Below are 24,603 nucleotides of genomic sequence, written 5' to 3'. Positions count from 1 at the left end.
TCTTAACAAATCCTTCACTTTCAGTTCTATCACACAGAAAATAAGTTCATCTACTTTTTGTTATATGATTTTAAGCTTCCCATCTGACAGTCTGACCCATTTAGAAGAATAGTAGTAAGGTGTGAGGTTTGTGTCCATAGAAGTATCAATGTTGCAACCAACACCAATTTCCATTTTGGTTTTTCATGATTATAACATGTGAATTGTATTTTGCTTTTCAGTTCAGACAAGCCTCAGAGATCAGAGGGTAACAAAGCTGAGACCTAAGCTGCACACCAGCTCCAAATCACCAGCTGAAATGACAGGACTGCATTGTTTCCACAAGACAAGGAGAAGAACTGAAATCTGCAATCCCAGGGCTGACATCTGTTCCAACTTAGTAACAAACTAAACTCATTTTCCATCCCCCATATAGATATCTGCACATATACACAATGGAACACTCAGTTTTAAGAACATTTGCCTCTGGATCCATGTTGGGCCACTTCTAGTTTCCAGGCACAACCATAAATCAGTTCAGTTTCACTAGAAAGAGCAAAGATTCACAGAGAGCCCCAAGCAAGAATGTCTACCCAACTTTCCTAACCCCAAACCTGGCTCTGCAGCAATACATCGATTTTGTTTTCAGCAGTGGAATAATATTGCACGCGATCGCAGTCTCAGCAGCAGCAATTTATGAGTCTGTTCCCCCTAACTCTTCTACATCTGGTCCTTCACAGAGCTAGTATCCACATCTCTTCTAAACCCTGCTTTGAATCCCTGTTGTTTTAGAAATATAGCAGCAAGAGGAAAAGGAAGAGCTGTGAAAGACAGCAAGGTTGAACGTCTGCTCTGGGGACACTGAAGCCCAGGACTGTGTGACTGCTGACTGGAGTCAGCCCCTTGCTGCCTAGTTGAGGAGCAGCTTGGCCAAGCAGCACCAAAGAGCCAGGGTTGAAGCATATTCTGGCTCGGCAGCCAGTCGGTTTGGGACACTCACCAGGGAGTTGTGATAGTCTGATAGTTAATTAACCTCAGGCCTTGACTCAACTGCTTTCATGGTGATGCCAGATAAAGGAGTTATCCCATCCCCTCCCTGCCTCAGCTGCTCCTCCTCTTCTCAGAAAGCCCCTTCTCTTTACATTCAAACAGAATCTCTTTATATTCAAATAGAATCCCAAAGCTGAGGAAATTTGAAATACATTGCAGACATGCTCCAAAGACTGCAAAGTGCAAGGTGGGGAGGGAGCTGGTCACACAAAAATGTGCTGTGGTTTTGCACCATTAACTCCATGAGGGTTCAATAGCCATTGTACCACTTAGTGGGTTTTATGCCAGTCAGAAGCTGCAATGATAGCAAGCAGCCCTGAATGCTTGATATCAGCAGGTAAAGCCTCAGAAGCATTTCACTGTTCCATGTTCTGTTTCCATATTAATTTTATACACAAATAAGTGGCAATCTGGAGCCTCAAACCTTCATTCATGTGCTATTACAGTAAATACTTTTGAAGTCGGATTAGCTTGAAATGCCATTTCCCCCCCATCTGTTTCCTGCTAAGCTTGTGCACCTTGTGTGCTTTTTAACTTGTGAAAAATCCTAAATTTTGCACTTACAAAACACAGGGAAGTAAGAACCCTAGCATTAAAATCTTCTAATTAACAAGAAATTAAGGGAAGCAATGCATTTTCACAATATTAAAAATGATCCAGTTGTACAGGTGGAGAAAGAACTCCAGCACCTTTACATAGCTACTACTGTGGATACCACTTTGCTGCCAATTATTTATATAAATGTCCAATAACAGAGGGAAGTCACCATCTCATTTAACACAACTTGCATAATTACAAATTGCAAATAGTTTTTAACCCCAGACTCAGTTCAAACCAGAGGCAGTTGCTAGATTATGTGCTTTGACAGTCAGATCTCACATCTGTGTGATGCAAGAAGGAATCGATGCCAAGTCTCAAGTTTGCTCTCTCCAAGTTCAAGGCCGTGGGCAGACCCAACCAAGGAACCTGTACCTTCCCCTCTGGTACCCAGTTATGGGCAGGCACAGGAATGGTGACAGTTTGGGAAGTGATTTGTCCTACATACTCACAGATCATGTCTTCAGAAGTGGGGGAATGGCAGAGCTGGCCCTGACCCTGCCTCCTGGCTTCTTCATTGCTCTGTCTTGCGAGGTGTTTCATTGCTTTCAGGTCGTTGCCTCAGACCATATGAGTGAAGCAGAGCCTCTCTCTCATTTTTTATTTCCCCTTCTTGTGCATTCACGAAGACAAACAAATGCACAGATCACACTCTGTGACCACAGAGTGATATGTTAATCACGTTTCTGGGGTACACATGCTTCCTATGGCTTCCTCTGATGCTGCCTGAAGCATAGCAGATGTGCTAACTGGCCTTTCCAAATCCCAGCCCTTTGCAGGGGAAAGCACAGCACAGTCTGCTGCATCTGACTTCCAAAAGCAATGGGGAATATGCACAGCGGTGGAAGATGCCCATGCCTCATACTGTTATTGTATTACTTGTCTAGTATTTACCAGATTTTACAGACATACACTCCCCTAGCACAAGGTCTTGGCAGCATCATTTTAGATGAATCAGGCCTGATTTATCCAGGTCAAAAAGGGGGTATGAGGGGTCATGGCATGCAAAACATAGAGTTTCTCTTTACAATAGAAGCAGCAAGTGCTATCCTATATTATAAAATGAAATAAAACAGCACAAGTTTTCCAGCAACTTTGTGAAAAATCTCTAAATTGAATAGACTTCATCAACCATGATGACAATACCAGCACCTATTTTCTTTTTCTTGTTTTCTGTGCAATTAAGTGACCTAGAGATGTTTTTCCATTCATGAATCAAAATAGGGAAATATCAGGTTAAAGGCTAAATAGAAGAACTTGGCTAAGAGAAACAATTCTTCCCTGTTGCGATTATTTATAATTATTGTTATATTATATGTTAATATTATTGTATTACCAATAAAAATACCTCTATTATTTTATGCAGCAGAACTCACAGGCCCTATGATCTACTGCATGCAGTTGCACAGCAGTCTAGGTTAGGCTTAAAACACACCTCCTTATTAATCCTAAATAGACATGTGATTTTCTGGTGTGGCCTCAAGCAAATCATCTCACCTGCAATGAAACAGATGAAAAATGTGCCAATAAGGACTGATGTAAGATGGAAGAGACCTGTGGAAATTGTCCTGCCACAGATTTGTATTGAGAGTACCCCCTGCAGCCAGTGAAACTGGCAGTATGAAGTCCTAGCTTTTTATGTATTCTCCCCTGCAAAGGGACAGTCCATGTAAAAATATCCATTTACACAGCAACAGTCAAAGTAAATTTCTCTATTTAAATATCCCCTTAGCATTGTCAGTCATGATCATGGTCTTATCTCCAGGGAACTTCCAACAGCTTCACATTCTGGTTGGAATGCAAATTCCTACAACATGAAGTAAACACCTCTGGCCCCTGGGGCAGCCCTTTTCCCAGAAATCTGCATAGGAAAACCGATTGCACTCTAAAAGACCACATGGCAGAATGGAATCTTTTCATTCTAATTCCACTTTTAATGCTGTTTCCAACCATCACAGGCATCACACAGTATGCAATTCAGGAAATGCAGACACCAGAGAACAGCTAAGTGGCAAATACCTCTCACTTGCTAGATCAAGCTGCCAGCTTCTGCCCTCAGCACTGGACTTCCCTCCTCCCTCCAGCTCACAATGACTCTGAAATCTGGTGCTAACCTCTCTGCTTCTCTGCTCTAGTCATCAAACTGAAAAAAGCAGCAAATATAAACTTTATAGTCTGCTTCTCCACCTTGTCTTCCATGAAACACACTCTGCAGCAACACTCCCATATAATCTCAGCAGAGAACACTAACATTAGCCAAGCTGTTGGGTTGTTTCATTGGAGACTTAAAACCAGCAGAGCAAGCCACTCCAGAACATTCCTGGTCTCTGCCCTCTAACTGGGCAATGAAGACAAAGTGAACACTGCAGTGTTGAGCCAATGAATAAGACACCAGGAGATTTCAAATTGCACCAAGCATGATGGCAAATGGAAACCATGACATAAAGTTCAGAAGAAGGTCAATGCTTCAAAATCTTTTTCTGACGAGAGATTTTATTATGTTTTTTTCTTTTGCAAGCATGCATCAATAAAGCCAGAGTACCATAGACAGAGAATAACTGGGTTTATAAAAGAGAATAAAAATACATTTTGAAGTACTTTTTGCCTGGATGGTTCAGGCACATATTTTCGGCCTTTGGTGCAATGGGTGTATCTCCAAAACTGCACTGATGGGCAGTGGTTTAAATGGCAGCCCATGTTCTGCACAGCTGATAACTCACCTGCACCAAAAGGTCAGTGGAGATGGACAGACTCTACCATAGCCCCTAACAAACAATTCTCTCTGATTTTGGAGGCTTTGTCTTCCACACTCAGATATTGAGACTTTGACTGATGTATCCCTGAGCTGGTTCATATGTGACACAGGACAGAGCTGGGACCAAGCCTCATGCCTCCCATTCACTCACCTCCAAAACACCAGGCACCTCTTGAAGGTTTAAAAAAATGCTATGCTTACTAAAACACTTCGGAGATTCAAAATGAAAAACTAAGGCCACCTGAAAAAGGAGATCACTTCCTTACAATGGGACTCTGGTCTTTTCCTGTGTCTAACTAGGCTACAGCTGAAAGTATCACTGCACTGCTTTCAGGTTTTCTACTTAATGTCATAATAACGCAGAGAAATATTTCATTGCAGTGACTGGTCTCCACTAGAATTGAATCACCTTTATACTGAATAAGTGTAAAAAAATCCCTGAAACAACAAAAAGCTCAGGGTTTTCTGACAGAAGCTGTGTGCTTTGCTTTGATTAAGGTCCTCTAGGAGCTCTGTTTAGGCTAAGACAATTAATTTAAGGTATTTTATCTCATGCAATTGGGATGTAATCTTAGGTTTTTTAGAAGTAAAACAGAAACGGGACACCAGTTCAGCCCCAGGTGTTTTCCTCTTTCCTCATGTTGTGTTTTATGGCAACTTTCCATATTTAAAAGCTATCATACATAGAAACTAATCTCTTATAACAATCCACAACCATTTATGTGACTCCCTAAATCAAGCCAACATAAGAACCACGTGGACTCAGAGTCAGAAACCAGGTTCAGAAATGATCCAAACAACCAGTATGGCTACACTGCTGAGAGAGCTGTCAATCAAGGCCACATCTAATACCACTTGTGAATTCAAAACCTGCTAAATAGCTGCTAAAGAGTTCTTGCTGGGATGTTAAAATATTTGCCTGTAACCCGTTGTGCAGTCCTTAGTAGGACTTCACAACATTTCTCACTTCTCATGAGGTGATCACTTCAAGCTTCCATAAAATACAAGGAAAAAAATGCCACCTAATTGTTTTCAGAAAAAATCAACTCACAACAGAAACCCAGGAGGTGAGACCAGCAGATCTTCTCTCCCTCACGTTCACTACATGTGCACTTCCAATGCTGAGTCCTCTGATGAAAAATAAAAATTACTTGTGGGTAGGAAATTACAAAGCACTATTAAAATTATATAGAACTTTCTCATGATTTTTCTCTGGTGTTTTCTGCAACATGTCAGAAGATTAATTTGCTTACTGCCCACAAATGCAACAATAACCACAATTACTTCCCAAGGAACATTCAGTACAGCAATACTCCATATCCTTCTCTGCCACAACTGTTTTTCCACAGCATCTGCTGGGGACTGCCACTGCTGAGAATGATTCTGAAAGCTCAAGGTGTCCTGTCTGAGCTCAGCAAGCCAGCCTCACTGTTGGCAGGGAAGGAGATAACTGATGCAATCTGCTAAGGATAGATCAAAGAGAGACCTCATGCAACCATGGGCTACAGTGCACCTTATGCCACTAAAGGCAAAACTCTTGCTTCTAAAACAGTATTAAACTCATGACATCACTCCTGACTTTAAAATATTATCAATGAAAGAAGAAGCAGGATAACAAGATTAACCATACAGATGTTGCCACATGCTGAACTATATGACTGCATCCTTCCATGTATGCATAAAAACCCACACAAGGGTTTTCACCAAAGCCCACCAGTGATGAGACACCAAAGCAGCTGCCTGTTTCTGCAGGTAAAATGCTTATCATATCACAAGCCTGGCCCACCAGTATATTCAAGTAAGAAGGTGAGTAATTCATTTGGACTACTTCAATTTCTGGAGTGTAACTTAGACCTCAGTCATTTGTCTGAGTTGCTACCATTATGCTCCCCTTTTCTGAGTGACTATTAAAGTAGTCAGAATGGTGGGACAAAATTCTCCTCCTGGGCATCACAGGAGTTTAGGATATGTCAGATCAATGTATCAAAGAGGAGATTATTCCTAAAAACCCACTGGAAATATATATGACAGCCCCAAGGCAGTCTGACATCCCTCACCTGGGGCTTTTAGACAAACAGCTCATATGTTACTCAGAGTGAAAAAAGCACAGACATTGTGGTTCTCTGACACTCTTTAATCTTAACACAGCTGTGAGCTTCTTTAAGCAGAGAAACCTTCTGGGTGAATGTGACCTTTGGATAAATCCTTCCATGTTCTCTGTCACGGCATTTATTGTTACAGTCAGGCTAATGATTCACTTTGTGAACAGCCCTGGGAGGGATCTTTTTTCTAAGACAGACCTGTAAATGTGTTCCTCCATCACTGTCACACCTGTACTACAACAGGGGAAAACAAAGGGTCAGCCAAAAAAAAATTGCATATATATTCTTTCACACTTTCATTTGGATTACTGCGCAGAAAGGCAGCATTCATATTTACAAGATATATAAAAGAACACTAAAATTTTTTAACATTGAGACAACTGGCTTCTGGTAAACTCTGTAAGAAGTTATAACTGTTTGCCAGAAACACTAGCTACCTGAACATAATGCATTTTCCTAGGATAAGTAAGGTGTCACTTTTCCATTCAAAGCAGACAGTAAGAGGAGGACAAAACCAATACCAGCCTTGAAAAACAATCCCTGCGTCTACCAGTTTTCAAAAATCCCACTAATCTTTAAGATGAAGCTGGTTTTCTTGCAGCTCAATATTACAAAAATTGAAATTACAAATATTACAAATAGTGCCCTCAATACTACAAAAAATTTTCTGTTCCTATTGCACATAAGCACAGTAATCCTCTCTTAGTCATTCAACACTCAACTCATAACAAACCCTTTTGCTGAGCCACCAAGAAGCCTGAATTTAATCTGAACACGTAATTTGAGCTGCCCAGGAAGGGACGTGTCAAAAGCTGGATAAACTACTTTGCTGGATTTAACTGTTGAGTGGGTTATTGGGCTGCTTAATTAAATACCCTGAGACATGAGCTAGGTCCATTTTCACCACCAACAAAAAAATGAATCAAAGACTTGGTTCATGTCAACCTGGATGACTTTCTCACATCTGAATGGAAAGCAGGCTTAAGCATTTTATTAGTAACTTGAGTCTGAAAATGAAGGATGCTGCCAGTCACAAGTCAGCATCTGCAAGAGATTAATTTCTGTGTTCAAATTTTTAGCAATGCATGTAATTCAGGCAACAGCTAGGAGCAGACAAAAATACATATGTTGTGTATGTAGGAGCGATAGCCACGTAATGTGTTGGTTTATGAGATCAGTTTCTGATCTCTGACTTTCCTGGCTCAAACTCTCAGGCATCTGATGTTTTCAAAGGATAAAATTTTAACACAAAAGCATAAGTGGTGGTGACCTGGAATGAGTTCAGATCCATTTTCAAGCTTCTCAGGAAGGAGCAGTTCATGTCGCAAAAGTCATCATTTTTTTGCAGTAATTCAGAGACAGTCAAGGACTGGTAGATACAGGGATGATTCTGTGGACTTCAGCAAGCTGTGCTGTGACACCCTGAGCTGGAAACATAAAAGCAAGCCAGCACAAGAAACTTCTGTTGCTGTTGTTCATACTGTAACCACTCAATACACAAAAATCTCTCCCTCAGGCTGCCAATCCAGCATTTTCATGCAGTCTACATAACTACAACAATTGTTTGTCAAAGGGGCATTTCCACAAATAAAAGGCTCTTAAAAGCATTACTGTAATACCAATTTTCCTAAAGAATTGTAAAAAATTCTTTGAAAAAATGTTGAAGTCTTCCAGAAAATCAAAGAATTTGAAATAGGTTGCTATCGGACATCTAAACCATGCAACCTTCTGCTTTTAGTCACCATCCAGATTTAGTAGGTCTCAAGGGAAAAATCAGGCCCAGTTTCCCCCCAGTCAATATTGGTCCTCAAGTCAATAAATCTTAATATTGACCACAACATAGAAACCAGTAAATGTTTAATATCTTCTTCTAGATTTTAATTTTAAACACTGAGGAAATTTATCAATTCTTTACTTCCTAGTCATATAGAAAAGCTTTTAGATATTCACCACTGTTGATCATTCCCATCACAGTTATAGGACTAAAACATATTTCACCAATTCTCTGAGAATTTACATTTTAAACCCTGGCATGACTTTGAACATTGCCTGCATGTGCTGCAAGGACAGCGAAAAAAAATAAATAGCATCTTTTTATGTTTTTACTTCCAGTCCCACAGTTAAATATCCCCTGCCTATAGAAAATTTTAACTTCTATTTCTAATTTTAACTTCTTAATTTCTGACAAAAATCCCTGTGGTATTCCTTAACTAAAAAGTGTTTCTGGCCAGGTACTTTATCATTTGTAGAGAAATATGAACAGCACTGAGAGACAAAAAGAAATAAATGAGGCAAGTGAAGAAAATTCTTGGGGCTATAGTGCACAGTTTGCATGCAGCTGATAAAAAGAGCCATGCAGTGTGAATTCCTCACCTCAAAAACCATATGGGAATCCTGGCCAGGGATATCACTGGCTACCATGTAATACGGACTATGGCTATGGAAGAGATTATGTCAAGTCAGGCAGCAGTCTAGACATCTTGGGAGAAAGCACAGGCTTATGAAAGAACACCCTGCCAAAGAAATTTGTTCCTTTGGTGTCTCTCTGCCACCATGTTTGGTGTGATCTCATCCAGCTGTGCAGAGTACACAGTTCACAGATGCCTGTTAATTGCATTATCTGGAGGCTGAACTGCATGGACACCAGTTTGAAATGACTGTATAGAAATCAAACAAACCAGAGAGATAAATGATCTGGAAATCAGAGCAGGTGAATTAAAGGAGAGCTGGAATATGAACCAACTATCTCTTACAAATGGGCTGAAATGCCTGTGTATTTTAATTTTGGGGTAGTGGATATTTTGAAGTTAGATCTTTACTGCTAATGGTTGCAGTGAAGATTTGGGCCTTCTGTAAAGTGAGAAATTGTGATGCAAATAGTGGGACCTACATTTTTCAGATGCTGACAAAACACAGCGTAATTAACATATAGAACCTGCGATCATATTAACAAGCTAAATGGCAGATAAAATAGGCATGTTTTTTTGGGATCTTTTTAAGTTCTTCTCTGATTACCGCTTCTAGTGATATGTTGGTGATTTTTCTCTATACTGTCAGCAAATTGTCTTTGTCTTCAGACACCAGGCCAAGAAGTGTATTCCTCATGCCAACCTGTCCATAAGACATTTTTGAAAACATTTTCTATAACCACAGCAAATCTTAAAATTATTGAAAGTTTATGTCATCCTTTGAGGACAACAAAGACATCTATAATCTATGTCATCACCTTGCCATACTCCAAGGAGAATGGAATTTTTTTTTCATTAACAATGGGATGGAAAAATTAATACAACAGAGAAGAAACATGTAGACAGACTGATGAGCAGAACAACAAAAATGGGCTTTCAAACCTCAGCCAAATCTTTGATATCTGAACACAGAGTTCAGTGGGGGTTTTCTTGTATGTTGTCTCCTCCTGCTCCAAAAGCAAGTGTTTTATAGCCCATGCCTCAATTCATTGCTTATTTTAAGGTTCTTACTTGCCAAAGACACATTGCTTCATGGAATATTAATGAGGTTGTCATCTCTACTGGGCCTTAAAGGAGCAGAGAAGATTTAGTGCCCTCTTAAAAAAACTAGCAATGTTTTTTTCTGAAAGCTTGAGAATTTGTGCTTTGACAAAAATAAGACAACACACTTTTTGTACATGTGAAACCTCTTAAATCCCACCAGAAGGACTTGAGCTTGAGGCCAGGAAACAGACATTTTCACATTTTAAACTCAACTCTGCTCTTGGCTTCCTGCACGGCAAAGAAGTCTTTCATCATTTCAACAACTTCAAACCAGGGTACAGTGAGAATTAAATGCTTACAGTGATTTGAAAATGTGAAGTGTTAAGAAGGAGCACTTAGGAAAGGAACTTTGTAATCTTCATCTTTGCTGCCAAGGTATCCACCATCCTCAACAAGCTCTTACTTAATGTACTCATAGACTACATAACCTTAAGCACCCCCTCTCTGTAAACTACATACTTCATTTGAGAGCTGATGTACAAAAATCAGCTCTCTGAATACCTTAGCACTTACAACAGCTTCCCCTGGACTTATCATAAGAGAAATTACTTGTTATTAATTTTCACATGCTAGATTTATTTTAGCTTTTATGTTTCAGGAATATTATGTAAACAGAATGTTAGTTGTAGAAGTACCCAGGAATGCAAGAAAACATATGGTTTCAACTCCCTTCAGTATTCCCAACACAGTCACCAACAATTTTAATTTCAACTGGCTTAAGTGGAGGAGTCAGAGAGAGTTTAATGCTTTCATCCTCTGCATATCATGATGAAGAGATGAAATCACAGCCTCTGCTCTCACATATGCATATCCCTCTTTGTTGGGAGAAAATATAACCCTAGTGCTCCCTTTGGGTGACGAAGATACTTGTTATAGTGTAGTTTGGATCCAGTGGCATTTTAGTTCTACCCCTGCTCCAGGATGACACTGGCAATCTCCATAAGTCTATGTCTGCTTTGATGAATCCACCTGAGACACAGTTCATTATGGGAGCACAGCCACATATGTGTTTCCAATGGGCAACTTAACAGTTTAAAATTGGGTGAACCCAACACATATATCCATACATTACCCAGCATTAGGAAGCACAGTGGCAAACATTTGAGATGGATAAACACATAGTATTGGATAAGCACAAGTACCTGTGCCACCATTCTTGTCTGCTTCCACTGAGTCTGCTCTTTGCTTTGGTTGTGCAATGCCCCAAGATACAATAATCCTCAGGTGCTATAACTTCCATGGGGGCTCATGCCCTTTTGTTGTCATGCCCCAAGCCCTCACCAGCACATATATTGCCCTGTCACATATATAGAACCTGTGTGCCCACAGTTAATCAGGGGCTGCATCTCATCTCACTGCTGGTGCCTGATCTGCTCTTGCTCTCAGAGCTTTGCTGCCCTGGGTGCAAACATTTTGCAGGTTGAATAACAACAGGAGAGGACCCCAAAATGGATTGTGCTGCATTTGTTTGAGGCACTGTACAAATCACAAGTCCTGTGAAGTGCTGATTCCTTCATGTGCTGCAAAGAATAACAGAAAAATGAGGTTTGAATAATTACAAGTTAATTGCTTTACACACTAGCACTTTGTACACTTGAGAGAGCAGGTGTGGAGTATGGGATCTTCACACATCTCTCAGTACAATGAGCTGTTGTGGGGACAGACAGGAAAGAAGGAGATTTGTCTATACCCTGGATTGCTGCTTTATACTACTATATATGTCAGCTACTTAAAAGCTGACATAATGTAAAGGTCCACAGAGATCTCAAACTCTGGGAACATCCCACATTTTTTGGATGCCCTGTGAGATTGAGAAAACAAGACAGCAAAACTGAAGGAAAAATCTCCAACTATTAAAAACACCCACAAGAAAGCTTTCAGTTAAATCTAACCCATATAATGTCTCCAAAATGGACCCCTTGCGTGCACAGGTCAGCTCTCCAAAACACAGGGAGAGCAAGTTTGATAAGCTCCTTGGAGCTGTGAAAACTTTCTTAAGGCATATTTTCTGCAGATTTTTTTTGTGCTGCTCACAGCTCACATCCTGCTTTGTCTGGTTATCCTGCCTTATTTTTAAAACATTTCCCACAAATTCATCTCATTTGCCTGCTTATAAACACCTTTTCTTATCTTTGCTGTGTGTCTAATTATGTAAGATATACTGCAGGTGGCTTAAAATATGAACTGAAATATAGTAGCTTTGCAGGTATGCATGCTAAAGGAAAGGTAATTAAAATGTCATGTTATGAGTTGTAAACTGATCATCTCAGGGGCCTGAAAGGATTTTTCCCCCATATGGAGATATATGCCAAGAACATGGCATAGTTGGCCAGCTACTGTGTGGGTGGTTTTCCTCCTACTTGCAATACTTACTGACCTCTTCCTAAGGCAGAATATGAGATCTAATGGGCTAGTTTCTTGAATTATTTATTTAAATAAATAGACATGTTGCCATCAGCTAAGCATCTCTGCATTTTATTTAAAGCCAATACTGCAGTGAAGCTTAAAATATAAAAAGCTAAAATTGAATTAAAACAAATTTGTAAAGAAAGCCCTGCTGAGAACCTGTTGTAGAGGTTAATTAAAATTAGATTGAAGAGATCTTGAATTTCCTTGGAGTTCCTATCCACATCTCCTCTCCTCTCCTCTCCTCTCCTCTCCTCTCCTCTCCTCTCCTCTCCTCTCCTCTCCTCTCCTCTCCTCTCCTCTCCTCATAATGCATTTTATTATAGTACTGAAACATCGGTGGTACTTTTCAGGATGGGAAAGGGGTCTTTCAAAAACTATTTATGAGTGTATAAAACAAGGATGTGCTTGTATTTCACCATGGCACTCCTACAGAATATTCACGCTCATTGTTAAATAGTTGCATTTGAATATTGTAGCTTTAATAAGGATATTTATGATGCCAAATTCTATATTAAAGAGCATGTTTCAAAGCCTAACAAGCTTTGAAAAATGTGATTGACAGCAGATCTATCATTGCAGGTTTTTTCTACAAGTTCCTTACAGACAAGAAAAAACCACAAGTGAATTCTAGTCAGCAAAACACAGAAAGGATCTGTTAGTGCCCTGCGTTCGGAAAAATTTGGGGTTTTTGCCTTGGAAAGTCACCCTTTGGTTTTACCCTAGAAAAAAAAAGAGACCTGCAAACAGGATATGGGTGTCCAGATTTCCATGTGTTTCCTTTTTCTACCCCAGTAAAGAATGTTGATGAAACAACTAGCCGAAGCTTTCTGATATTATCTGTGCTACAGCAAATGGTGGGAAGACAAAACAAGGATTACCAACTGATGCAAAGATAACTGTAATACAGCTGCCTGGACAGGAAAATTCATGATGAAAACTTGCCACCCAAATCCAGCAAAATTCCCATTTACTTCAACGAATCAGAATTTTACCTCATGAATTCAAGGCCCTGTAGAAAATAAAAATAAGCTACCAAACCCCTATTAAAAGTAATCCAGGAGCAACAAGTTCCAAGTATGCAGTCCATATTGATAAATGATAAGCCCATTGGACATACCCTGCTTTTTGTTAGATGTCTTCCCCCTCCTCCCTATTCCATAGTGCCCACCATCCTTCAGGACCATTTTTGTCTCAGTCAAACAGACCTTACAGTTTCACATGCAGAGTCTCACATCTGTCAGACAATGGACAATGAAGAAGACAGCAATTGGTTATGAAACACCTGACTTGAATTTCACTGAGCCAGGTAATAAACTAGAAACAAATGAAGTTTTACTAGGCAGAAGCAGGTTTTCTTCATAAGTCTCTACATACTTCTATTCATGATAATGACAAATGAAGTTCTTTCCTGGAAAAGTGAGAAATGGAGCCTCATAATGCACTTACAAGCAGTAGGAAACAACATATTATTCTATGTAAAAAGACAGGTAGGTTTGTGATCATGTAATTGGGTAAGCAGAAAAACCACATTCCAGACTGCCATCCTTTGAAGGAAAGGAAACTTCCAGGGGTTTGATCACATAGTAGTATGCTGCTTCATCTAGTTTTCCTATAGCAGATCTCTTCTTGTTAAAGAAAAAAAATAAATTAACTTTCCATTCAGAGGAGTACAAAGTGGGTCATTGGAGAAGCATGCACTCCTTGGCTGGAAGCAATCTATGAACAGTACCAGGTGAATGGTGTCTATCCAACACCACTGTTTTGTCAGATTTTGGAGCCCTCTCCACACCCTAAACTCTCCCCGCCACTGAATCCCAATACCTCAACAGGAAAGGAGACATCTGTGAATCCTCTGGCACTGCTTCAATGTTTTACAGCTGTAATAACCACTGACACAAAGAGAAGAATGTTTTCTAGCCCCAAATTCCTGAGGTACTTTTCTAAACAGACTCAAGTGGATGGGACTTTGTAACATGAAAAATAGCCCACCAGGGTCAGGGGTGTGGGGAAAGATGAAGAGGAATCATGATCTGCGGATAATTGAGCTCAGCTTGGCTTTAGATTTATCTTTTCTCACCACTCAACCCATCTTGAAACTCAAGTCCAAATCCAAACTTCTAATCTTTACATCTAAACAGTATTTTCATGGCAACTTGCACTCACTCAGTCTTGGCTATATCAGATGAAAAATACTTCAAGGCAGGGGCTTAAAACAGTGGTGATCTTACATATATACAGTAGTTTTGCAGTACTCCTTACCATTAGTGTATAGGCAGGACGGTTTGATGCTTGCTCCTAGAAATCCCAAAATACATCAGACAACACAAAATCTATTTTCTCTCATTGTTAGCCACCAACAGCCTAAGTCATGGTGCCTCTTACCTGTATTTCAAGCAGTTCATCACAGCCTTACACAAAATGCACACATTGACATTGAGTGGTTTGAGGGATAATGTCAGTTCATATAGAGGCATAAAGGAAAGGCAGTATGGAGCCCAGACAGATATGCATAGAGAACTGGTTCCCAAGCACCAGAGCTCTTGCAGTGGGTTGGGGACACACTAGGTCTCTCAGCACCTATGCATCTACTACCAGAGTGCTGTGCAGCCCTTCAGAAGGACATCAACAGGTTGGAGAGATGGGCAGAGAGGAAGTGTCTGAAGTTCAACAAAGGCAAATGCAGAGTCCTGCACCAGGGGAGGAATAACCCCATGCACCAGCACAGGCCAAACTTCTGGGAAACAGCTCTGCAAAGAAGGATCTGGCAGGGTGCCCTTCTAGCCCAGGAGGCCAAGAGTGTCCTGAAGTGCATCATGAGAAGCATTGCCAGCAGGTTGAGGTAAGTGACCCTGCCCTTTTACTCAGCCCTGGTGAGGCCACATCTAGAGTGTTCTGTCCATTTCTGGGCTTCTCAGTACAAGGAGCTCCTGGAGCAGGTCCAGGGAGGGCAACAAGGACTGGGGAACTGAGCGTTTTTCTCATGAGGGAGTTGGGTGTGTTCAACCTCAAGAAGAGACAACTGAAAGGGGACCTCATTGATGTGTATAAATATCTGAAGGTGAGGTGCCAAGAGGAGGTTTCCAGGCTCTTCTTGGTGGTGCAAAGCAATAGGAAAAGACGCAATGGGCAGAAACTGTTGCACAGAAAGTTCCACCTGAACATGAAGAAGTTCTTTACTGTGCAAGTGACTGAGCACTTGAATAGATTGCCCAGAGAGGTTGTGGAGTCTCCCTCACTGGAGATGTTCAAGAACTGTCTGGACACAATCCTGTGCAATGTCCTCTAGGATGATCCTGCCTGAGCAGAGAGGCTGGACCAGATAGATGACCCTACTCTTGTCCCCTACAACCTTACACATTTTGTGATTCCATGATTCATAGAAAACTCATGTAGATTTGCTTAAAAATAATAATAATTTAAAAAAATAATAATAAAAAAAGAAAAATTAATTGTTTCAAATATTTTTAAATTCCTTTCTAACCAGAAGTTCCCTGGGTAGTGCAGCTGCTCAGTGACAATTTGCCCAAAAGTTGAATAAATTGTTTCATCCTGAGCTCCTCTCTGTTGTGGTTACACTGCTGCTAGTACCCAGACTCAGAGCCAGCTTCAGGCAGATAGTCTGAGAGGTGCAGAAACATCCATTCCTGAGCACAAGGGCCAGTGGAAGCAAGAGCCAACCCCTGCTCTGTGCCAGGTCTGTAAGTCAGTTTCCTGCCATCAGTCCCTTTCTTGAGCCAACACCACTGGCTTTGTCTTGAAGGGAGACAAAGGCCAGGTCTGTCCTGGGGTGGGTGGAAAGACCCCTGTGGAGGCTGGTTCAGGAGCAGGAACAAGGACAGGAGTCACCCTGGTGAGAACTGAGAGCTACAGCTGCCCTGCACTCACTCCACAGAGGAGCTCTGGAGCAGCCTCATCTCAGCCAGAGCAACTGCTGCGCCCTAATTCACAGCCAGGACCTGAAAACCTTGTGGGGAGAATTTTACAATATGCACCTTGGCAGTAAACTGAGGATCCCAGTTCTATCCACCCCTTAAACACTTGAAACAGGATTTCTTAAGTCATTCTTCAGCGTACATTTCTTTTTTAGCATCCTGCTTAGTGAACATAGGGGCATAACCACATGAATTTTACAGCTGTAGCTCATCACTGTTAACAGGGAAAAAGACCTTCAAACCTTTTGCTCCAAAGCCACAAACCCTTGGTCCCCATCTTTCAAACAGAGTTTGTAATTATCTTTGCAGTGCGTTGGCTCACATGTTCTCTGCAGCCATTTTATGGCATCACTGCCAATCTTAATAACAGAGATCTGTCAAGCTACACAACATTGGAGTTTATGCTTTAACTCCAAGCTGTAATATTTTCTCTAGTTAAGTGGAAATTTAGGTGGAAAAACTGCAAGACTGAAGCAGTTAACTTCATAAAGTTAATAGGTTGACTGAGATAGAAACTCATTAATTGATTAACCCAGAACTATAGATGGAGTAATGTCACCACATCACAAGGAACATTTAAGTCAAGAATTGCAATTAATTAGATTCACAATTCTTAAATGCTTGTGATTAATAGATTCAAACAAATGATGCTATTGGTATGTTAATTATTACTTGCCCTAAAATACTGATGATTAAAATCAAGTGTTCAAGAAATAAACACATCCCAGGACAATTACAAAGGAGAAAAAGAGTAATTAATTATTCAGAGTTCTATTGCCTGCTAAAAATATAATAATAACAATAGCAAAAATACATATTAATAATAGGAAGAGTAATAATCAGAAAAAGGCTTCCCTTAAGAATTCAGGACACAAATTTTCCATTGTGAAATAGAATAATCTACTGCATGGCAAAATCAAGATATTGAATTTTTTCCAAAGTTGTGGCAGTGGTGAGAGACTCAAGCACTGTTTAATTAGTCATTTATGAACTCAGCTGCTGGGTAGGTTATTAGAGATGGGTGATATATTGATACCATGTTGATGTCACATTCCAAACCTATTGATGCAACTGTTTAAAAAAAAAAAGGACTCCACCAACCTATTAGAAAGCCATGGATGCTAATGAAGGCAGGTGTTCGGGGAGTATGAGTCCTGTGTCTTCCTCTACAGTGTCTCCTGAAGCCACATTTCTCCCTGCATAAAGCAGCATTGCTGTGGCTCTCCCACTGCAGTTCCCAGACTCCTGGTAGGGGCTGCCTGCTCCTGTACTTCCCAAGGAGGCTCCTGAGAGGTGTCAGTCATGATCAAGCAAAGCAGGCATGGGGACACACTTGTGACATGCTCTGCAGAATCACAGTGCTCACTGGCCTCACCTACTGGAGTCACCTGTAGACCCTTTCCACAGCACAGCTCAAAGATGTACAAGATCAGCCATGGGGTAGGGTTTGGAGATAACAGAAAGTCCTCTTGTGCTTTTCAAGTTCTCTAAGATCGCCAAATCTTCATCCATGAGCTTAAATGGTACCATAATATTTTCTGATAATGTGACGGAGCTTTTTCTGGTAACAGCACAAGATATTGAGATATTATTACCTATTTTTAGTTCTGCTTATACTCAAGTTTCAGGAGTTTGAGTGACAGCTTTCTTGCGTACATGGTTTAAATATCTTGCCTAAACTTGATACTGAGTAACTTTGGTAACTTTCTTTTACTTTTTTTTTCAAGGACCACTCTAGGATGGTTAGACATAATGGAATACAAAAATAGACAAGTGGCAACAGTGATGACACCAACTGCTAATCTCTTCTTCACACAGGATTTAACAAAATATCCTAGAAATTTAAAATAGTTTCCCTGCTTAATGAACTTTCCTCCAACAATTTGAACCCTAAAGGTTACTTTTAGAGTATTACTCATGAGTACTGAACAACTAGAAATGCATTAAAGATAAACAAAAAATACCAGCCTGAAATTAAACAAAGCAAACCACAAATTTAAAAAACAAACAACAAACAAACAAAAAAACATAAAATGCATTTAGTTACAAAACAAAGAACTTTAAAAGTGGTATGAATTAGACACTAAGTTTGTTAGTCTGCATTCAGGACTATTTCAAAACCCTTTCTCACACATTTATATTGTACTTTCTTCTGCCATGTGCTTTGCAGGGAAACACAAGTTACCAAAGTAACATCACAAAAAAAGGATTTAAGGACAAGGTGCAAAACCTAACGTGTCATAGATCTCTCAAGGTCAAGTTTGGTAATTAACATGCACCTAGGTCTCTATCCTTTAAAATGTGAACTATATCCTTTTCACTTAATAATAATGACAATCATGCTGTATTTTTTTCGATGGTTAACAAAAGGAGAAACTACAGCTGTAAAAAGAATGAGACTTAAAATTCATTTGAGATATCTTCACAGAAATCTCCTCAGTAACACAATGTCAGACAAATGTTTGCAATGCATCGTTCACTACCTATTTTGGTATTTGGAGAAAACACCCTGATTCCTAATGTTCCTGCTGAGTTTATTTCTATTTCTGAGAATTTTTATTAGCAGCAGGTTACTATCCGAGCAGCAAAATGAAACTGAAGCAATGTCAGTAATATAGGAAAGAATGACCAAGAAAGGTTAACTCTTGAAAATGTAGTATTTCAAAAGGAAAAATTCCATAATATGTAATGTTGGAGGGTAAAAACTGAGAAGCTATTCAATTCAATTAGGACATTGGGAGAAAAGAAAATAATCTAACCCTATCATTCTGCCTCCTCCCTTTTCTTACAGCTAGGAGCCTGTTCAGAGTTCAAAAAGCAGAATTTTATATATGTTAGTTAAACTTACGTGAAATTAGAGAACATTGACTAAATATGCCTTTCAAAAAAAAACTCAGTTAAAAGCCAAGGTTTCTTTGAAAAGGCAATTTGAATTTCTTTTAATGGAAATCTAAATCTCTTGCAAAAGCACATCAGCAGTAATAAGTTCTATTAAAAGAAATTAATGAGAAATGAAAATCTTTCTTGAATGTGTGTCCCATAATCATTACCTCCTTGCAGACACTTCCTGGTATGAAAAACAGCCATGGACATTAACAAAATCCCTTGCTACAACTTCATCAGTTCCTAACAAGAAACAGCATTCTATTACATACCATTATTTAGCTATAAATTATAGTTTATCTTCATTCCTGTGTTGGAAGCTGAGCATTTTAACAGCTAACAACATCTAAATGGAAACAAATGAACGACTTCTGACAAAATATGATGGTCATTTCAACATAATGTTTCCTGAAGGAAAAATACACTTTTCTACAAAAGGACAAAATCAAATTAAATACTTGCTTTATTTATCTTTCCAAGACAAACATAAAACATAATTTTAAAGGAATAGAAAACTCTATGGTAATTCTTCAGTGCAAGCATGTAGAATTTTTTTGACTGTTGTAGCCAAAATATAAATCACTTTCTGCTGTGATGTCAGGAGGTGTGTTGCACTAAATTAATCATGAAATACATTTTAAAAAGAACAAAAAATCCACTGCAAAATAAAACAAATTATCTGTGCCTGTTTTCCATTTGCATTGTCATCACTTACCTTTAAAGGACAATGGAAATGAGATGAGAATGTTGCTGAAATACATTCAAAGTCTCTGAGTGTGTTAGCTTCTCTAGTGCTCTCTGTTGTGCCTTCAGCCATTGGAAAAGATAAAGTATTATAACCTGCACACAATATAATCTTTACTCTTTGCCAGGCTCCTATCACAAAGATAGACCATAGCAAAATAAGTGCAGAGGCACACAGACTACAAGCCAAGCTGTATGTTTTCTTCTAGCATCTCCCAGTCTCAGATGTATTCTTCTGGATTAAAGTATTTCTGCCTCATTATAAAAAAAGAGGAAAGGCAATTCATAAGGGAAATCGAGTAATTCTAGAAAGCTTTTCCTAAAAAACTAAATAGTTCAGTGGATGTGCTCAAGTAGGGAAAGTTGGGAGCACAGAGACCAGGCAGCTCCATCCAAAACCATACAACTGTGACTCAGCTTGCTTTTACCTTTTATGTCAGGGAATCAAAAGAATAAACAATTGTATTTACTGAGTGAGGGGTAAATACACTCACAGCAATTAAAAAAAGTCTTTGTGATTTAGACTGTAAGCATTTTAAAGATAAAAGAATCTTAAATAATTCAGTCAGATAAGGATTCTAGATCCTCATCGATCTTTGTTTTTGCCCAGGGCAGGACAGGCCATGCATAGAATTCTTTGTTAACACTCCTCTGTCAAACTCTCAACCCACAAACCATGCCATCCAAGAGGCATTAGACATATTTAATATCCCTGCTTTAAGAAAGTAATTTTCAAAATATTTCTGGGAAGACACACATCTGTGGACCACAAGCAACAGCAATTGAAGTCAGCCTCAACTTTACAACTGAGTTTGAAATCAGAGGGAGTTTACAAAAATGTTTTGAAATCTCTTCCCCCTCTTTCTTCATTCTTTGAAAGTACTTTTTCTCTAGGTTACCACAAGTCTGCCTGCCTTTCTCACTGTTGGCTGCTCAGGACTATCTTCTTCTGATTCTGGACTCAGAAAACCTTCCATAATATAAGCCTGTATATTAATTTTTAGCAAACATACCTCAACACATGTTCAAGCGCTAGCAAAACTCCTCTACTGAAACTACTGCATGGTTTTTCTCCTTATACAGTAATTTAGTATCTCCCTCCACAGCAAGCCACACTTACCGATAAAATGTGGTATAATCCACTGTTGAATGACAGCTCTGGAACTCCCACGCTTTGAGTTTCTGGCATTCCCGGTGAGCTCGGAGTTTCACCCTGACTGCCCCATGACAGAGTTCAGGTACAGGTTTTCTCAGCAAGCGGCTGCAGAACTCATTGGACTCCACACGCCAGGATTCAGCAAAGTCATCCACATCAAACTTGAAATTCCCATCCCTCCCAATCAGATCATCTCGCTTGTGCCCATTGTAATTGCCACACAGACCACAAAGTTTGCCTTTCAGATGAGGTGCAGCCATGACTTCCACAAAACTGTCTCCATCCCATGAGATTTCCAAGCCTAATAAAAAGATAAGACAAAAATGCATAAAAAAGCACAAAAAATTTTTTAAAAAAAGAAAAAGAAGAAGAAATTGAGGATAAACTGCACCTTATGTAACAAAGCCATTGGCTTAGTTCTGATAATGTTGTTAGATTTCTATATAGCTCCCAGTAAGTGCCTCTGGCAAGTGCAGTGTTTCTTGAATTACAGTCAATTACAAAACATTCATGCCTACATCTTCTTATTTCTGTTCCTTCTTGCTAATGAATGGGATTATCCTAAGAAATACAGAGCCAAGACAGGATATCAATATCAAAGGAGGGGTCTTGCAAAATTCTGCAAATTGAATTTGCTATGGTAAATTTCTAGCTGATTTTGCAGGGGGCCCAGAATCTCTACCGTTGTTACCCATTGCACAGGTAGTGGTCATACAAAGATGTCCATGTCCCGTGAGACTCCAGTCATGACCTTACGGGAAACATCCTATTCTTGCCTACAAAGCTGACACTGATCACTCACTGGGATGAATACAACTGTTCCAATACAAGTTATCTTATTTTGTGGGAGTAAAAAGAGTTTAAAAGATTACAACAAAGATATATCAGGTGCACAAAACTGTTGTAAGAAAGCGTTCCGAATTGAATTCAAACAGTTCATTCAAAAGGCATTAATTACGAACTTTTTGAAGTTGTCTGCATAAGTTAGCAACACTGAGAAATAATGGTAAACATCTAACCTTCATCTAGTGGCTGGGGTGTAAGCCCTCTGCTACAATTTGATTTCAGGAAGGTTTGGCACTTCTGGAACATCAAAATAATTCACTTTTTGTGAATGAAATCCATTTTACCTGTCTAAATCCAGACAGATAAACTTTACCCATCTAAACCACTTAAGTCAGCTGTCTAGACGTTTTGATGGAGTAATATAGGCAGCTCTGGATCACAATGGGATTGTCTAACGCACAGTGAATTAATGAATTTCTGAATGTCTTTCTGCTCCAAACAATACTCTAGAGGGGCCAGAGATCAGGTGGAGACTACACATCTAGTTTTTACCTGGGTGACTGTAAATTAAATGAATTCCATTCTTTGAGGAGTAAGTAGGCAGCTCAAAAGGGAGAACAATTTTTATATCATTTGGCATAAAAACAACACCAAGAACCATTTTTGACTAACTTCTACCCAAAAATGGCCGTTCTTGTAATTACTTCCAATGTCTCCTGAATGGTTCTATGTCACAGCTGCAGGAACCCTGCATCTGAAGATCACAAATAATTTTGCTGATGCTAACTTATTCTCATAAAATACCTGTGAGCAGCCATTAGTTACAGATAAACACAGGATACTGCTTTTCAACAGCATAATCCAGATTTTACCCTGTTCCCCCTGCTTAGCCAAGAATACCAAAGGGCATCACTCTGCAGTGCTGGACCAGGGCTTCACTCAAGCTTTCTTCACTTGCTGTGTGGGCTAGCTTAGCATCACGCTTTCCTCTTGTAAATCAGTTCTTGTCACTGCATGATCCAAATCCTGCCCAATCCTCATATATGCAATTAACATACCAGTGACTCAGTTCAAAGCTGAAACCCTTCCTTCAGTAACACATCCCATTGTCTCCTATGACAATTCCTACCCACACGGCAGAGGAACAAGGTGATTTCAAGAAGAAATTATGGCTATAGAAGGGTGTGTCCATCTTAACATCCTGCTCCAGTGCTTATGTAAGTTATACCATGTCTCCAAGATTTTTGGGGATGATTTTCTCACCAAGGCTGTCAAGGTAATTCTGCATCACGTGTCACTACAGTCTATGATGCTGTTTTCTTACTACTATAGGTTAGCAAGAGTAGCACAAATACTGAAAAATAAAAAGTATCCTGAGCTAACTATGCCTGAAATCAGTTTCAAATTACCTCATAAACACAGCATAGATGGCACCACTGTCTCCTCCTCCAAAAGCACTTTACACCCAGCCAACTGAGAAATTGTCCTATACTACAACTGTTAATGAGGCCAGCACAGTGGCAAGGGGAAAAGCTGCCTTTTAAGCTGTTTCATTATCATTGCCGGACAAATTCAAAATCCAGCTGTCTTTGCTTCTGACAAAACTGAACAGAACAAAACACAACACAGCTTGATTTGCAGACACAAGATTAATATTGCTATGCTGGCATTTAAAAAACACTTTCCATTAAAGTATAAACCAAGATTTCTTCAGACTTGAGAATCATATAAACTTTCTCAAAATTTAAAGCATCAAGATCCAAATTCTCAGTCAGTTCTTTTCAGAAAATAACTGTAGTCTTTAAGGCTGTGTTCAAGTTCTCCCCCCCAAGAGAAATTCCCTCAGAAGCTCCTACTTTAAACAAAGTCAGAAAAGACTGGCTAAAGAGTCTACCTTAAGTTTTAGGACTATTTTTGTTCCTTAAGACAAAACTTACTGACTTTCAGTAAAAATACATTAACTATGAAAGGTTAACTTGAAAATTTTTCTGAATATTTATGTCCTCTTCACCTGAGTTCATTTACTTGTTAGATGTTGCTTTTGTAGACCAGCAAAAGGAATACAGGAATGCAGAAGAAGAATAGCATAAAATTATGGCTTTTCTTCTCAGCATATAAAAATGCACATTTTTAAATCTAGGTATTTCTGCCTTGATTACTGGATTTCATTCAAGAGACTCCCAGTGTAATTACCACAGGGACGTACTTTCCTCTAGCTGGTATGGTTTAATTATACTTTATTCTGCTGTAATTGCTCAGATGGAAGGGTAGTTTCTGGCTTTGATGAACAGTCTAAAGGTTTCTGTCCATAACAGAGCTTATTCCTCTTTGGAGTAACAAGGAAGGGTATTTACTCCTACATGCATAATAACTTTGTGGGAGCCTGACCGCACTGTGCAATGTGAGTCTTTTGTTTGTTCACAACCAGAAAGTCCAGTTAGTTTCTGTAAACCAGTAAGAGCTGTGACAGATGGGATTATGCTACAGAACAGTGTTTGAAATGGTCTCTATGGCAGACAGAAACTGTTTAGAAGATTTTCTTGGTGTCAATACCCCTCCTTTCTTCCCCCCGCTCAAAATGGATGAGTTTCCCATTCATTTGGACCAGAATCAGAATCCAAGAGATGAGAAGCCAAAGGATGCAACAACTCTCCCATCTGGGGATGTGCAGAAAAGGAATGTTCTCCGAGCTACTTTT

The 24,603-nt window shown here is 39.5% G+C and overlaps 1 protein-coding gene across 1 annotated transcript in view; it reads right to left on the bottom strand.

Annotated features, from left to right (window-relative positions):
* Window positions 1-24,603, bottom strand: part of BMPER (BMP binding endothelial regulator) — a 149,741-nt gene that overhangs the window by 28,851 nt on the left and 96,287 nt on the right. The window contains exon 13 of the mRNA XM_062497214.1: window positions 21,084-21,420. Coding sequence (XP_062353198.1) covers window positions 21,084-21,420 — 337 coding nt within the window. The remainder of the gene's footprint in view (window positions 1-21,083; window positions 21,421-24,603) is intronic.

The sequence above is a fragment of the Cinclus cinclus genome, chromosome 1, assembly GCF_963662255.1.
Source record: "Cinclus cinclus chromosome 1, bCinCin1.1, whole genome shotgun sequence".
In the NCBI taxonomy this organism is placed as follows: Eukaryota; Metazoa; Chordata; class Aves; order Passeriformes; family Cinclidae; genus Cinclus; species Cinclus cinclus.
This window is presented reverse-complemented; position numbering and strand designations above follow the sequence as displayed.